General features: G+C 44.4%; 1 protein-coding gene across 1 annotated transcript in view; it reads right to left on the bottom strand.

Annotated features, from left to right (window-relative positions):
- Nucleotides 1-17,425, bottom strand: part of LOC126336155 (uncharacterized) — a 51,968-nt gene that overhangs the window by 20,268 nt on the left and 14,275 nt on the right. Inside the window, exon 2 of the mRNA XM_049999647.1 lies at nt 16,027-16,119. Coding sequence (XP_049855604.1) covers nt 16,027-16,119 — 93 coding nt within the window. The remainder of the gene's footprint in view (nt 1-16,026; nt 16,120-17,425) is intronic.

Genomic DNA, 17,425 nt, shown 5'->3' with positions numbered 1-17,425 from the left:
TGTCAGTGACATTGTGTAACATATTTTGCGATAGTATGAAAGAAGTCGCCCTTCTTTCAGCTTTTTTGAAGTCCTATATTAATCGACTCTGCTAAGGATCACATCCTGCGTAGCACTGTTATAGAGAGTCTCCTTAGCAGACTTGCATCGTTGAAGTGTTCCGTCGATAAAATGCAGTCTCTGGCTCGCTTTGCGCTCAATGCTTATGTGTTGGACTACAAAACTGTTTAAAAAGTTTCTTAAGCCACTCACGTCTCTATCACAAGCAAAATGTCATTCGTGTCAAACGTTTTCTGTCGATTGCTAACTGGTTAATTACACGGCACAGCACTTCAGTTCATAAGTTGTGGGCATAGATTTCTAATTGAATAGACAATAAAGTTCGGTTGATAAATCTATTGTGCAGTAAAGGAAAGAGAAAACGAGATAATGAGCACATAACCGGTCTAGCCAAAGTAGCGCTTCTGTCATTGCTGTAATAAAGACAGACTGTCACTGTTTGGAATAATGACATAGTCGTGTACCACATTTTCACAGGCGTCGCTGTCTTACAAGACAGTCTTGGATGCAATCAGAGCGTTGAACTAAAAATTAAACAGTACTGTGGTACACCTGGTAGCCAGAGTGTGGTTATCAAACGGTTTTCGACGCTCCTTCAAGCAAATAACGGGCTAGTTCCTGATCTCCGCCCTCCCCCCCCCCCCCCCCTCCCAAGTAATACGGCACACAAAGTTTTAATTGCGATAACACATAGGATAAAGTTCGCGGGATTCATTAACCCTTGCTGCATACGACGTTCCTCCCTTAACCGAGCGGACTGTGGTGGTTAGTAGAGCTTTGGGCCACAAAGTTAAAATCAGTAATAATAATTTGCAAATCACGAAATAGCGGACTGCCCTGAAGTGCACCTCAGAAGGAATGATGATTAATTAGTTGCTGGTAAACCTTTTGGGGTATAAGGTCGTTGTCCGCGAAACTCTTCTGTTCCTAATGTTTCACCCAGAACTGCGCTGGATCAACTGTGGAGCAACCCCTCTGGACATGTCCAGTGCATTTCAGGGTGAAACGTTAGGAACAGAAGAGTTTCGTGGGCCACGACTTTATGCCACGAAGGTTTACCAGGAGCAGTAGTCCGGTCGTGAAAGCCTTCATTTTATAATGATGATTAGTGTTTAACGTTTAACGGAATACGAGTTCTGGTGGGAAGTCGGCCGTGTTCTTCAAACCAAATGTGTGTGAAATCTTACGCGACTTAACTGCTAAGATCACCAGTCCCTCACCTTACACACTGCATAACCTACATTATCCTAAGGACAAACACACACACACACATGCTCGAGGGAGGACTCGAACCCCCTCCGGGAGCAGCCGAACAGTCTGTGACTGCAGCGCCCCTAGACCGTTCGGCTAATCCGGCGCGGCGGACGTGTTCTATTCCGACATTTGCCTTAAGTAATTCAGGAAAATCATGGAAAACCTGAATCAGGATGGCTCGAAGGGGATTGAGCCACCAGCCTCCGGAATGCGAGACCAGTTCCTCACCGCCGCGCCACGCGCCACCTCACTCGGTGCGGAACCCTTGAAGAATTGGACAGTCGCTAGGAAGACGAAGTAGGATCCGGACTGGACATGCGTGGAATGTACAACTGGTGAGAGAGTGGCCGACGGATTGCAGCTGGCACACCTTCCTACAGCTGCTACGCCCGCCTGGCCGCGTGTCTTCACACCTTTACCGACCGTGGCCCGCGCAGCCACGCCTACGCTAGTTAAATCATCGCTTTCCTCCGCGCTGCGACCGGAACCGGTCTGCCGGGGCGTAACGGAGGCGGGAAGGGGCCTAGTCACCAAGGCTTCGCGGGCGCTTTCACTCGGGGAGAGCGCCGGCCAATCACACGCAGTTACGTGCGAGGGAGTTGCGTAACCGCTGTCACAAGCTACCGGCTCATCTACGAGGCAGGACTCAGCCAGACCTCTGTAATCGCCTGTGGATGATGAGTGCAACGACGTAGGACCTAAAGTGCGCCCCGTTTGCTGATACTAACACAATACTCTCCTGACGAAGTGTCATTCCTGTTATCCATACTACCGTACAAAGACAGGTCGTAGTTTAAGGTTGTTAACAAAAATGTCGAAAAGTTATTGAGCGGTTTACATCAGATTCTTACACGATACTCTGATAAATTTTCAGGTTTACATAGACTACATACGCACACATGTACACACTGGTCAGACGAAACACTATGACCACCTACGTAATGGCCGGCATTTCCACCTTTGGCACGGATAACAGCGGAGACGCGTCGTGGCGTGGAAGCAATGAAGCCTTGGTAGGTCGCTTGAACGAGTTGGCACCACATCTGCGCACAAAAGTCAACTAATCCCCAGAAATTTCAAGGAGGGGGCGGTGAGCTTCGGCATCACGTTCAATCACATACCAGACGTGTACGGTCGGGTTGAGATCTGGCGAGGTGAGGAGCTAGCAAAAAAATGTCTGTGAAATCTTATGGGACTTAACTGCTAAGGTCATCAGTCCCTAAGCTTACACACAGCTTAACCTAAATTATCCTAAGGACAAACACACACACCCATTCCCGAGGGAGGACTCGAACCTCCGCCTGGACCAGCTGATCAATCCATGACTGAGGAGCTAGCACATCAACTGGAACGCGCCACTGTGTTTCTCGAAACACTCTGTCACAAACCTGGCTTTGTGACATGGCCCATTTTCTCGGTACAAAATGCCACTGCCATCGGTAAATATGATCGTCATGAAGGACTGTACGTGGTCTGCACTTGTACCCATATACCTTGGCCGTCATTGTCCCTTGCACGAGCTGCAATGGATCCATGGATGCCAACGTGAATGTCCCCAGAGCATAATGGAGCCGCTGCCAGCTCGTTTCCGTGCCGCAGTACAGGTGTCAAGGAGCTGTTCTGCTGGAAGACGACAAATTCGCGGCCTCCCATATGCATAATGAAGAAGATATCGGCATTCATCAAACGGTGCAAGGGCCTGCCACTGCTCCAACGTCCAGTGCTTATGGTCACGTGCCCATTTACTGGTGCCGTAGTGTTAACACTGGCACATGCATCAGTCATCGGCTGCGGAGACCCATCGTTAGGAATGTTCTGTGCACTGTGTGTTCAGACAGACTTGTACTCTGCGCACCATCAAAGTCTGATGGTAATTCCGCCACAGTTCTCCACCCGTCCTGTTTTACCATTTTTCCCAGAATACGACGTCCGACGTCTGTAACGAGGGATGGCCTCCCAAACCCACGACGTTACATGTACGTAGGTTGGAACTTAAACAGTGGCAACACTGCTGCGGAGACACTATGCAATGGAATCTACTATTGTCGCTGATATCACATTTTGTTGACATACCTACCTTATTCGGCCGTCCCACCTCACCGGCGTGCGCACAATCGAGGAAAACACCGTCACTTGTGAGCGAGCGGTCTAACGTAACGGTGTCACTGTGTTTTGAACAGGAACAACGGAATTGGATCAAGATTGAATGTGTCAGAGGTCGTACAGCACAACAGTGTCATAAAGGTCTTCAAGAGGCGCGCGGGGAATCGGCATTGCCGCACAGAACAGTGACACGTTGGGTAAAAGCCTTCAACGAAGGTCGGCAAATTGTGGCAGGCATGCATCAGACAGGTCGTCCTAGCGGCTCTGACGAAGAAGTGCGCTGTTGCCGCTTTAGTGGACAGTGAACGACGCCATACGATTCGTGAGCTCGCCCACGAAACAGGATTAGCGCATACGACTGTGCTTCGCATCCTTAAGGATCGCCTGAGCATGCGAAAAATTCATCACTATGGGTTCCACATGAATTGAAGGAAATGCAGAAATGGATGCGTTACGACGGCGCTCAGACGCACTTGGAGCTCTACGAGCGCAAAGGAGAGGATTTCTTACGCCGCATCGTAACACTGGATGAAACATGGACCACGTCGTAGGAGACAAAACGAATGCCGTCATTATGGGTCGCCGCGAAAGTCTAATTGCGTCAGAGCCCCAGTATGGTGAAAGTTATGGTGATTCTCGTGTACGACTGTGATAGTGTTCTCCTAACTCATTACGTTCCTCCATGACAGACCGTCAGTGCACAGTATTACTGTTCGTTTTTGGAGCATCACCAGCAAAAGAAGCGGTGACACTTTATGCGCAAACCATCCATCATTTTGCACGACAATCCGCGGGCGCAAACAGCGCAAGCTGTGGCTGCTCTGTTCGGTCGATGAGACTGAGAACTACTGTATCATCCACCATACTCTCCGGACTTAAGTCCTTGCGACTTTGATTTGATTTCGAAGATGAAGGAACCACTTCGTAGCATTCGCTTCAGAACTGTTCCAGAGATTCGACATGTAGTAGACCGCTCCATTCGCACCATCAACAGAACAGGCTCTGCTAACGGTATACTACGCCTTCCACATCGCTGGCAACGGATTCTACACAAAGCTGGTGACTACTTTGAAGGACAGTAAGAGGTGCAAACATGTAACTTTTTGTATCAGTTGTCAATAAATAGTTGCCACTATTTAAGTTCCAACCCTCGTATATACTTATAAATGAAGACAAATTGTGGCATAAGGTTATTACCGAAAATCTCGAATTGTCTAGACCGGTTTACTTCAAATTTTACACGATACTCTAAAAAATGTGTAGACAGACGCTGGCTACACATGAAACTATCTGCAGAAACTCGAAATGCTCATGCTTGAAATACGAGATACTGCAGTTTCTGCTCGTAAAGAAGACCGCAGAATTTTCAGCCAATATTACATCTCGTGTTATCTTCTTGTGGTTTTATTGTGAAGCTAAGTCTTACTAGCTCAGGTCTATCTGAAAGATCCTAATGTATTGACAACTACCAGTAAAGGTGCTGCATTACAGTTCAGTGTCACTTTATCTGCTGGGACAGATTCAGGAAACTGCCTGTCTTTTGTTTGAAACGATGAAAATATATACCTGTTTATTGTACGCTTTGGAAAGTACAAATTTAATTTTTTTTAAACATTGTGTTCAAAGCAATATTTCTTCAGGACACAAACTACCTTTTTTCTCCTTGTTTTTCATTCATTCACCTCTTCGTTCCCGCGGACTACTCATGTGCCCCTTCGTTCATTTTTTACTCCATAAACAGACGTGTTATTTTCCGCTTATAGACCGATAGTTCTTGGGTGTGGATCTCCTAGCTCTTAGACTTTAAAAAAGGCACAACACCTTGCAGGGAACGATTCATATGCTAGTTTACAGCTGGTGGTACACAGGAAATGGTTACTTCTTCAAATAGAAAAGGTATGTAAATATTTATTACGCCTAAATAACAGACTGAGAATCTGTGTGCTTTTTACCTAACGTTCGGTACCTACTCTAGATGTTGAGAATTAGTGCATATATGTATAATTTTTGTACGTTAACATGAAATAACCAATTTCCTGAAGGTCTTCGTACGTGGACCTCAGGCTATAATACATATTTGGTAATTTCAATTTGGTCATCGATAATGCAACACTGAAATAACCGTTATTTCTACAGTCTACAGCAATGCATGAAATATTAATGCTGAACAACTGCAAGCACTTCTTAATGACTGAAATATAGAGGTATCTGACTGTGAAGATAGAAATCTTATCTTTGATTGTAGATTGCCCTGCAGAGTTTAATGGAACTGACTGGTAAACAATAAGAACGTTAAGACGTTGTGCCAGTAAGTAGGAGAAGAGGGCGTCCTTGTCTAGTGAATTCCTCTGACAGTGAATATGTGGATAATATAGAAAATGTGACTCAAAAGTTAAGAAGAGCTATGTTGCAACCAGTATCAGAAGTTAAGTTTTACAATGATGGCCAAATACCAAAATTTTTTGAAGCAACGAAGGCCTCAAAATGCAGGAAACGCGGCTGCAATTCCGTGGTAAGAGAAATGTGCGTCAGTATGGAATGTATTTATGTATTGTAAAAATTTTTGTTTTGAAGCTTATCACAAAATATGGCGTAAAGATTTATTCACAGTCAGTAGCAAATTATTACTTGTCAGAAATTACTGTATGATTATTATTTACTTCCTTTTACGAATTTGTCTTAAAGCATCAATAAAAACCTGTAGTGTAAATTATGGAATGAAAAATTATTAACAGTAAGAATCTTATTTTATGTGTGCATTAGCAATTATAGTTTACTGTTTCAAATAAAATACAGGGTGTTACAAAAAGGTACGGCCAAACTTTCTGGAAACATTCCTCACACAAAAAGAAAGAAAATATGTTATGTGGACATGTGTCCGGAAACGCTTACTTTCCATGTTAGAGCTCATTTTGCTACTTCTCTTCAAATCACATTAATCACGGAATAGAAACACACAGCAACAGAACTACCAGCGTGACTTCAAACATTTTGTTACAGGAAATGTTCAAAATGTCCTCCGTTAGCGAGGATACATGCATTCACCCTCCGTCGCATGGAATCCCTGATGCTCTGATGCAGACCTGGAGAATAGCGTATTGTATCACAGCCGTCCACAATACGAGCACGAAGAGTCTCTACATTTGGTACCGAGGTTGCGTACACAAGAGCTTTCAAATGCCCCCATAAATGAAAGTCAATAGGGTTGAGGTCAGGAGAGCGTGGAGGCTATGAAATTGGTCCGCCTCTATCAATCCATCGGTCACCGAATCTATTGTTGAGAAGCGTACGAACACTTCTACTGAAATGTGCAGGAGCTCCATCGTGCATGAACCACATGTTGTGTCGTACTTGTAAAGGCACATGTTCTAGCATCACAGGTAGTGTTGTTGTTGTTGTCTTCAGTCCTGAGACTGGTTTGCTGCATCTCTCCATGCTACTCTAACCTGTGCAAGCTTCTTCATCTCCCAGTACCTACTGCAACCTACGTCCTTCTGAATCTGCTCAGTGTACTCATCTCTCGGTCTCCCTCTACGATTTTTACCCTCCACGCTGCCCTCCAATGCTAAATTTGTGATCCCTTGATGCCTCAAAACATGTCCTGCCCACCGATCCCTTCTTCTAGTCAAGTTGTGCCACAAACTTCTCTTCTCCCCAATCCTATTCAATCCCTCCTCATTAGTTACGTGATCTATCCACCTTATCTTCAGTATTCTTCTGTAGCACCACATTTCGAAAGCTTCTATTCTCTTCTTGTCCAAACTAGTTATCGTCCATGTTTCACTTCCATACATGGCCACAAACTCCATACAAATACTTTCAGAAACGACTTCCTGATACATAAATCTATATTCGATGTTAACAAATTTCTCTTCTTCAGAAACACATTCCTTGCCATTGCCAGTCTACATTTTTATCCTCTCTACTTCGACCATCATCATTTATTTTACTTCCTAAATAGCAAAACTCCTTTACTACTTTGTCTCATTTCCTAATCTAATTCCCTCAGCATCACCCGACTTAATTCGAATACATTCCATTATCCTCTTTTGCTTTTGTTGATGTTCATCTTATATCCTCCTTTCAAGACACTGTCCATTCCGTTCAACTGCTCTTCCAAGTCCTTTGCCGTCTCTGACAGAATTACAATGTCATCGGCGAACCTCAAAGTTTTTACTTCTTCTCCATGAATTTTAATACCTACTCTAAATTTTTCTTTTGTTTCCTTTACTGCTTGCTGAATATACAGATTGAATAACATCGGGGAGAGGCTACAACCCTGTCTCACTCCTTTCCCAACCAATGCTTCCCTTTCATGCACCTCGATTCTTATGACCGCCATCTGGTTTCTGTACAAATTGTAAACAGCCTTTCGCTACCTGTATTTTACCCCTGCCATCTTTAGAATTTGAAAAAGAGTATTCTAGTCAACATTGTCAAAAGGTTTCTCTAAGTCTACAAATGCTAGAAACGTAGGTTTGCCTTTTCTTAATCTTTCTTCAAAGATAAGTCGTAAGGTCAGTATTGCCTCACGTGTTCCAACATTTCTACGGAATCCAAACTGATCCTCCCCGAGGTCCGCATCTACCAGTTGTTCCATTCGTCTGTAAAGAATTCGCGTTAGTATTTTGCAGCTATGACTTATTAAACTGATAGTTCGGTAATTTTCACGTCTGTCAGCATCTGCTATCTTTGGGATTGGAATTATTATATTCTTCTTGAAGTCTGAGGGTATTTCGCCTGTCTCAGACATCTTGCTCACCAGCTCGTAGAGTTTTGTCATGACTGGCTCTCCCAAGGCTGTCAGTAGTTCTAATGGAATGTTGTCTACTCCGGGGGCCTTGTTTCGACTCAGGTCTTTCAGTGCTTTGTCAAACTCTTCACGCAGTATCGTATCTCCCATTTCGTCTTCATCTACATCCTCTTCCATTTCCATAATATTGTCCTCAAGTACATAGCCCTTGTATAAACCTTCTATATACTCCTTCCACCTTTCTGCCTTCCCTTCTTTGCTTAGAATTGGGTTGCCATCTGAGCTCTTGATATTCATGCACGTGGTTCTCTTCTCTCCAAAGGTCTCTTTAATTTTCCTGTAGGCAGTATCTATCTTACCCCTAGTGAGATAAGCTTCTACATCCTTACATTTGTCCTCTAGCCATCCCTGCTTAGCCATTTTGCACTTCCTGTCGTTCTCATTTTTGAGACGTTTGTATTCCTTTTTGCCTCCTTCATTTACTGCATTTTTATATATTCTCCTTTCATCAATTAAATTCAATACTTCTTCTGGTACCCAAGGATTTCTACTAGCCCTCGTCTTTTTATCTACCTTATCCTCTGCTCCCTTCACTACTTCATCCCTCAGAGCTACCCATTCTTCTTCTACTGTATTTCTTTCCCCTATTCCTGTCAATTGTTCCCTTATGCTCTCCCTGAAATTCTGTACAACCTCTGGTTCTTTCAGTTTATCCAGGTCCCATCTCCTTAATTTCCCTCATTTTTGCAGTTTCTTCAGTTTTAATCTACAGGTCATAACCAATAGATTGTGGTTAGAGTCCACATCTGCCCCTGGAAATGTCTTACAATTTAAAACCTGGTTCCTAAATCTCTGTCTTACCATTATACCATCTATCTGATACCTTTTAGTATCTCCAGGGTTCTTCCATGTATACAACCTTCTTTCATGATTCTTAAACCAAGTGTTAGCTATGATTAAGTAGTGCTCTGTGCAAAATTCTACTAGGCGGCTTCCTCTTTCATTTCTTAGCCCCAATCCATATTCACCCACTACGTTTCCTTCTCTCCCTTTTCCTACACTCTAATTCCAGTCACCCAGTCACAGGTAGTGTATCCCGTATGAAATCATGATAACGTGCTCCATTGAGCTTAGGTGGAAGAGCATGGGGCCCAATCAAGACATCATCAACAATGCCTGCCCAAACGTTCACAGAAAATCTGTGTTGATGACGTAATTGCACAATTGCGTGCGGATTCTCGTCAGACCACACATGTTGACTGTGAAAATTTACGATTTGATCACGTTGGAATGAAGCCTCATCTGTAAAGAGAACATTTGGACTGAAATGAGGATTGACACATTGTTAGATGAACCATTCGCAGAAGTCTACCCGTCGAGGCCAATCAGCTGCCGATAGTGCCTGCACACGCTGTACATGGTGCGGAAACAACTGGTTCTCCCGTAGCACTCTCCATACAGTGACGTGGTCAACGTTACCTTGTACAGCAGCAACTTCTCTGACGCTGACATTAAGGTTATCGTCAACTGCACGAAGAATTGCCTCGTCCAATGCAGGTGTCCTCGTCGTTCTAGTTCTTCCCCAGTCGCGAGTCATAGGCTGGAATGTTCGGTGCTCCCTAAGACGCCGATCAATTGCTTCGAACGTCTTCCTGTCGGGACACCTTCTTTCTGGAAATCTGTCTCGATACAAACGAACCGCGCCGTGGCTATTGCCCCGTGTTAATCCGTACATCAAATCGGCATCTGCCAACTCCGCATTTGTAAACATTGCACTGACTGCTAAACCACGTTCGCGATGAACACTAACCTGTTGATGCTACGTACTGATGTGCTTGATGCTAGTGCTGTAGAGCTATGAGTCGCATGTCAACACCAGCACCGAAGTCAACATTACCTTCCTTCAATAGGGCCAACTGGCGGTGAATCGAGGAAGTACAGTACATACTGACGAAATTAAAATGAGCTCTAACATGGAAATTAAGCGTATCCGACACATGTCCACATTTTCTTTACTTGTGTGTGAGGAATGTTTCCTGAAAGTTTGGCCGTACCTTTTTGTAACACCCTGTATGTACATTGCTGAATGAAGTGTTCTTATGGAAGAAAGGTGAAAGGGGATACAAAGCCAAGACTAGTATGTTTTCACTATAAGTGAAACTTGAAACTAACGTATGTGAAGTAAAAATATTTCGTTCTGCGTTTTTTTTTTTTTAATCTCAGGAGTGAAGAGGTTAAAAGCGATTTGATTCTGTTTTTACGATTTGCTTTTATTTTTGCTTAGTGTTTTACTCTTTCGTGCTAAAGTATGGTCTTGCCTTCATCTCAGAGCCCTTACGAGGCGGAAGATCGCTACACTTCCTACCTGCGACGTAGGACGGCAGCCTTATTTATGCGTGTACGATACGTGGGCATTGGGAGTTTCATTCGCACAGAGGCAGTCAGCTGTTCACCTTCCGCTCCACAAAGTCCTCTGAAGGTCGCAACCGCAGCCTTCACACCGAGCGGCGGACATCAGTATCCACCTTCCGGAAAGCGTTGAGCTGTATTTCATCTGACTGGCACGCATTAACTAGATTGTCACAAGACGCATGAAGCAGAAATATGGTAAGAAGTCCAATTTTCTGTCGATCATATAGTATTGTTTCATGCACCGACTGATGTACTAAATCCTTTTGCAGAACTGAGAATTTGCTTACTATGTAACGTAGTATTTAAACATATATCGGATAACTGCGTCTTTAGATTACAGATTTAAACATCAAGTTTTCGGCTGGGAAATCTGACGAAAAGTCACACTTACGAGAAGTCATACTTACTCATTTTATAATTTCAGAAATGAGGGTTTCTTTCTGAATACTGTAGGTGCATATCTTTCTGCCAAATCACTGCTTTAATTTTTATTCCCACATTTTCTTGGGCGGTGAGGAGGTTCAAAATTACACTACACCTACTTCAAAGTGTAATGTGCACACACATTGCCAGCCAGAAGTCAGCCTCCGAAGGACACACTCCAAAACTGGCTTTAATTTTCAGGGACAACGGCAAATTTCCGGACTGGCAATTAATAAGCGAAGCCTCGCAAAGGGTTTCAGTTAGACAAAGACTTCTCTATTCTATATATATTGAGGAGGCGCGTTGAAAACTAATGCCTCCGAATATTTTATGTTAAAGATCTTAAAGGTTTTTAAATAAAACAAACATTATTAACATTTTACATCTTTATTCTTCACGTCTACATATTTATTTCTCAATATATTCGCCCTAATGTAGAACACATTTATCCTAACGAGAGACCTCTTTGACGATACCATCACTGAGGATTGTTTGACTGCGTTGATGCACCCACAACCTCACCTCTGCTTACATTGCTTTTTCACTATCAAAGTGAAGTCTCCAAAGACGTTCTTTAAGTTTTGGGAACACATGAAAATCGTATGAGATCAAATCGGGACTGTATGAGGGTGATCGATGACAGTGAACCCAAGGGGTCGGATTGTGGCAAATGTCGCAGCACTTATATTTAGTCTGGCCTGACATGCTGAAGGAGAATGTGCTCCATGTGTGGACGAACTCTTCAATTACAGCACGCTGTTCCTCACGCACCGACATAGTTACGTTACATACCGCCATGGTACACGCTAGAATTCGGAATCCTCTATCGGCAGAGGTGTGTAAATATAGTCACGAAAAACAAAGATGTACGATTTTAATAACGTTTGTTTAATTTAAAAATATTCAAGAGTTTTCAGATAAAAGTTCCGAGGTACTACTTTCCAGCACGCCCTCGTAACAAAATTATGTCTGTTAACAAAGTCTCTATTTTTGTAGTCGATCTTACATTCATAGACTGTGTGTTCGTGGTTAGAACTAGGGATAGAGGAGAAACTCAGTCGATAAAAATATGGGGTTAGTGGGGGGGGGGGGGGGGGGTGGAGGGGGGGCTGGCGAGGGTGGGAGGGGTAAACATAGAAAGGGACGATTTATGCGTAACAACGGTTCTGGACTTGTTTTACACCTTATAATCTTTTCCTCTGCTTAAATTACTCCCCTCCGCAACTCTTTCCACCGCCAAGTTAGCTTTTCCTTCATCTTCGGCAGATGTCTGCCTTCCGTGCGCCTATATTGTAAGGGTTTTGAATATACATTTTATCTCATATTTGTTCGCAAATACTCCTTCAAATTTCGACTTGGTTTTTAACGTTCTATAGTAACACCAAGTTACAAATGCTTCCAGCTTTCCCAAGTTCAGTGTTCCATATTCTACGCTTCATTTCCATTACGGCTACTGTTGACATCTAAATTTGTGTAGCGTTTCTGTCCTGATGTTCTGCATTACGTTCTCTCTGCTTTATAAATACGCTGCGATTTGTGCATTGAAAATAAATAGAAGGAGATTCAGAATTACGTCTACGTCCAGGTCATTAGTGATAAATATCAAATGAAAGGAAGTGGAGAAGTAAATCGTCTGTGCAGTTTTTTTTTTTTTTTAAATATTCCACAACCACAGAAGGAGCGAACATCATTGCTTAACTTTTGGTGACAACGAGATCATTAGCGATGAGGCGCAAACGTAATATGGACAGAGAATGATGCAGGAAATGGTCAGTGTAACGTAACCTTTGGAAATCCCAGGAAACCTAAATCTAGAGTCCATCGCAGTATTTGACTTTCAATGCAGGAAAATTAAATCAGGGTGACAGGGCTGAGAGGGAGTCAGCATGATTTTCCCGAGGCTCAAAAGAAAGCGCTGAGCTAACGCCACTCTCGTCGGAACAGAGCCAGTGTGTAATGCTGGAGGAAAGAACCATGCAACAAAAATATAACTAGATTTAGTTTTGATGCCGAATGTGACCGACATTTCGACTATTAAGCTTCCCGCATCATCAGATGTTTGTAACATTTGAAGCGGGCATAACATTGTAAAAATGATCCTGTGTACTCCACTGAGAAACTTCGTATTGGTTACTTCTCCGAGTTTAAAGAACTGACCAAGAGGTTTTGTATAGAGCGTGTCAAAGAAACACAAACAGAGCGTAGCGTATTGTGTAGGAAGGCAAACTGCTCATAATTCGAGAGCGAATCGCTCTGCGGAAACGTTCGGCACTGTGAAGCGTCGACTTTTGAGAACGGTATCGCCATTGTGTTTTCTGGTTGTTTTTAGAAGCCTAATTAGTTATGAAACATTACTCAAAATTACCAAACGGTAGTACTTCTTAATAGTCTATCAACTATTCTGAATTTCTGTCTGATATTAGCTGACAGAAAAGTATCAAACATGTTTACGGTTGTTACCTTTGAAGGGAATGTTTTGGGCTGGAACATTGAAGGGAATGTTATGGATCACTTTGAAGACCAATCACCATCCACCAGAACTTGCCAAGAGGTGCAGGCGTTGGACACAACTCCCATGCCGAGGGCCTGGGTTTGGATTCCCGATGCTGCCAGGGACTTGTCTTTGGTGCCAGGGCTGGAACAGGGAGCATCCAGCATCGCGATGCCAGTTCAAGATCTTCTTGTCCGATTAGAAGTGGCACTAGGTCTGCTAACGCGACAATGGCACCAGAGATGTGGACTGACCCCTCCGTACCGTATCCGAATGACGTTCCGGGCAGAAGATGACATGGCGGTCAGTCGGTATCGATTGGCCCATCTGTGGCCAGAAGAGCGGTGCTAAGGGAGGAAGACTACTCCAGCCACAATTCACTACTTTGCTGGTGTCTGGAGCTGGATGTGCGTTTTCCCGAGACGAAATTCTGAACTGGCACAACATTCATACGTGGGCAGACGATACCTCGCATGCGGAAGTAATTAGAAGTGAGCAGTACAGGTTAATTATGAAAGTATTTTTTGGGATAATTTATGATCAGGTAATTGCATCATATCTAATGCTTAATATACTGACGAGACAAATCCACCTCATTTTTCTCCGACATTTTGTTCCTGTACTGTTTGTCAAGTAATGTGGTTGCAAAAGCGCTGATCTCTAACTCATTTGAATGGAAATTTGTCAGGCTTAGTGCAGCAACTGGACGTGGCATGGATTCCAGAAGTCGTTTGAAGTCCTGTGCACAAGTAATGAGACATGCTGCCTCTACAATCGTCCATAATTGCGAAGGATTCTGTACACGAACTGTCGTCTCGATTGTCCCATAGATGTTCGATTGGACACATGTCGGTTGATGTGGGTAACCAGATCATTCGCTTGAATTATCTAGAACATACTTTAAACCAATCGCGAACGCTGGTGGCCGGTGACATGGCGCATTCAAAAAATGGTTCAAATGGCTCTGAGCACTATGGGACTTAACTTCTGAGGTCATCAGTCCCCTAGAACTTAGAACTACTTAAATGTAACTAACCTAAGGACATCACACACATCCATGCCCGAAGCAGGATTCGAACCTGCGACCGTAGCGGTCGCGCGGTTCCAGACTGTAGCGCCTAGAACAGCTCGGCCACTCTGGCCGGCCATCGTTTGCGAACATAAAATCCATGAAGGGTTGTAAATTGTCTTAAAGTAGCCGAACATAACAATTTCCAGTCAATGATCGGTTCGTTTTGACGAGAGCACCCAGTCTATTCAATGTAAACGCAGCCCACAACATTATGTACCACCACCAGCTTGCACAGTTGATAACTTGGGTCCATGACTTCATGGGGTCTGCACCACGATCGAACCGTGCCATCAGCTCTTACCAAGTGAAATGAGTACTCATCCGATCAGGCCGCGGTTTTCCAGTCTTCTAGGCTCCAACCAGTATGGTCACGATCCCAAGAGAAGAGCTGCAGGCGACGTTGTGCTATTAGCAAAGGCACTCACGTCGGTCGTCTGCTGTCATAGGCCATTAACACAAAATTTCGCTTCACTGTCCTTGCGGATACGTTCGTCATACGTCTCGCATTGATTTCTCACATTATTTCAAGCGGTGTTGCTTGTCTGTTACCACAGACAACTCTACGCAAACGCGGCTTCTCTAAATGCCATTCTGCGTTTAAATGTTAATTCAAGTCGTGCGGTCTTACTCACCTGAATACAAATGACAGCTCCCACAAAGGATGGTTCAAATGGCTCTAAGCACTATGGGACTTAACATCTGAGGTCATCAGTCCCCTAGACTTAGAACTACTTGAACCTAACTAAACTAAGGACATCGCACACATCCATGCCCGAGGCAGGATTCGATACTGCGACCGTAGCAGCAGCGCGGTTCCAGACTGAAGCGGCTAGAACCGCTCGGTCACGGCGCCCGCCCCACCCCCCCAAAGGACTCCCCTTTTATACCTTGTGTTCGCGATACTACCGCCACCTGTATATGTGCTCATCGCCATCGCTTTTGGTCACCTCAGTGAACACGTATCGCTAACGAACTGCGTAAATACTTAGGATGCTAAACACAAGCTTCCCTTCGACGTTCCACAGCGCCGAATGTGTACATTTCCGGCCGGCCTTGGTGGCCGAACAGTTCTAGGCACTACAGTCTGGAACCGCGCGACCGCTACGGTCGCAGGTTCGAATCCTGCCTCGGGCATGGATGTGTGTGATGTCCTTAGGTTAGTTAGGTTTAAGTAGTTCTAAGTTCTAGGGGACTGATGACCTCAGAAGTCAAGTCCCATAGTGCTCAGAGCCTTTTTTTTTTACGTTTCCGGAAAATGACCAACTTGCCGTCCCGCGCTGCGTACCAGTACCAAGGCCTGCAGATGTTTTCTTCTGACAGATCCGGTACTACACAACGATGTTGCTATTATCAGGGCCACGTTCGTGCCCCCCAGACTGACTTCCGGCGCGTGCTGCACACTCTCTTCCTGCTTGCAGGACAGTCAGGCTGTGAGCAGGAAGCGGCCTCGTGACTAACCTTTGGCGAGGTGTGGCCGCAGCTCGGCCGTCGCGCGTCGCAGGCACTCGTCGAAGGCGGGGTCGCCGCGCCGGCACAGCGGCACGTAGCTCGCTGCAACACACAAAGGCACACACAACTTACACCTTGCTGACGCTCAGAGGAGCACAGTGAAAGAGTCCCGTGAGCTTGCAACGTATCGCACTGACGTCAATCTCACGAACGTTAAGAATAAGCCTAATTATGAGGGCTATTCATTTATTAAGGTCCGATCGATCGACAAACGGAAACCGCAGTGGAAATCAAATATGTTTTATTTACAATAGGTAATAATACCTTCCAGCTACTTTTCTATATCGCTCGCGATGAGACATTTTACACCTAACTAACCTAAGGACATCGCACACAACCATGCCCGACGCAGGATTCGAACCTGAGACCGTAGCAGCAGCGCGGTTCCGGACTGAAGCGCCTTGACCCGCTCGGCCACAGCGGATATGCGTGACAGATGCATTATGTGGGCTGTACGAAATCATACGAAATTTCTCAGCAGGCACTCGTTCTTGGCGGAAGACACTATTTTCAGGGTATCTTTACGTGTTGACTGTGCGCTCAGAACTGAAAAGAGCAACGTGAAGCGCATGCTACAGGCACCACCCAACATAGCTGTGCGATGCTTCATCGGATTCTCACTGTGATTTCCATTTCGCGACCGATAGGACCTTAATAAACGAATAGCCCCTATATTTAGTTAGTGTCCCACAGCTTATATTCACTATAACCGATATAATGTAGAACATGTCGACTGAACGAAAATAGAACACACATTTCTAAAACCAGAAATATTGAAAAAGGTTACAAAATATGTATTTGGTTATACGCTGCCCATTTTAATTTTTTTAGTACAAATGATTAACTATTTCAATTTAAGATTACTCTATGGTATAGAAGGAGTTGTTCAGTGGAAGCACGTTTAAACAACATTTTTTATGAAAGAAGAAACTTTTGCTGTCTTTGAAATATTTTATTTCTGTGGGTGGATTGTTAAAGAGTCATTAACTGTGTTTTTCGCCCTTTTACGTGGCAAAGGTAGAATGGGGGACCACTTTCCTTTCTAGGGTTGAAAGCGTAAATCGCCGGTCTCGGATAGATTCCGCCCGGCTAATTAAGTACAAGGGCTTGTGTATAGGCTAGCCTGATGTGGTTTTTAAGAGGTGCCCAACATCAGACCAGGCGAGTATCAGGCTAATACCCGCTTCCGACTAAGTTACACAATTCGCAAACATTTCACAGGGGGTAACACTAGACGCAGACATTTGGCGTACACTGCCGCGAGTCTCCGCCGCTGCTTATTTAACAGAAAATTCGGCACTTGAGTCTGTTGTGATGTACCACTGGTTTGTCCACGCGTTGAAGCGAG

Source organism: Schistocerca gregaria, chromosome 2, assembly GCF_023897955.1.
Source record: "Schistocerca gregaria isolate iqSchGreg1 chromosome 2, iqSchGreg1.2, whole genome shotgun sequence".
Classification (NCBI taxonomy): Eukaryota; Metazoa; Arthropoda; class Insecta; order Orthoptera; family Acrididae; genus Schistocerca; species Schistocerca gregaria.
This window is presented reverse-complemented; position numbering and strand designations above follow the sequence as displayed.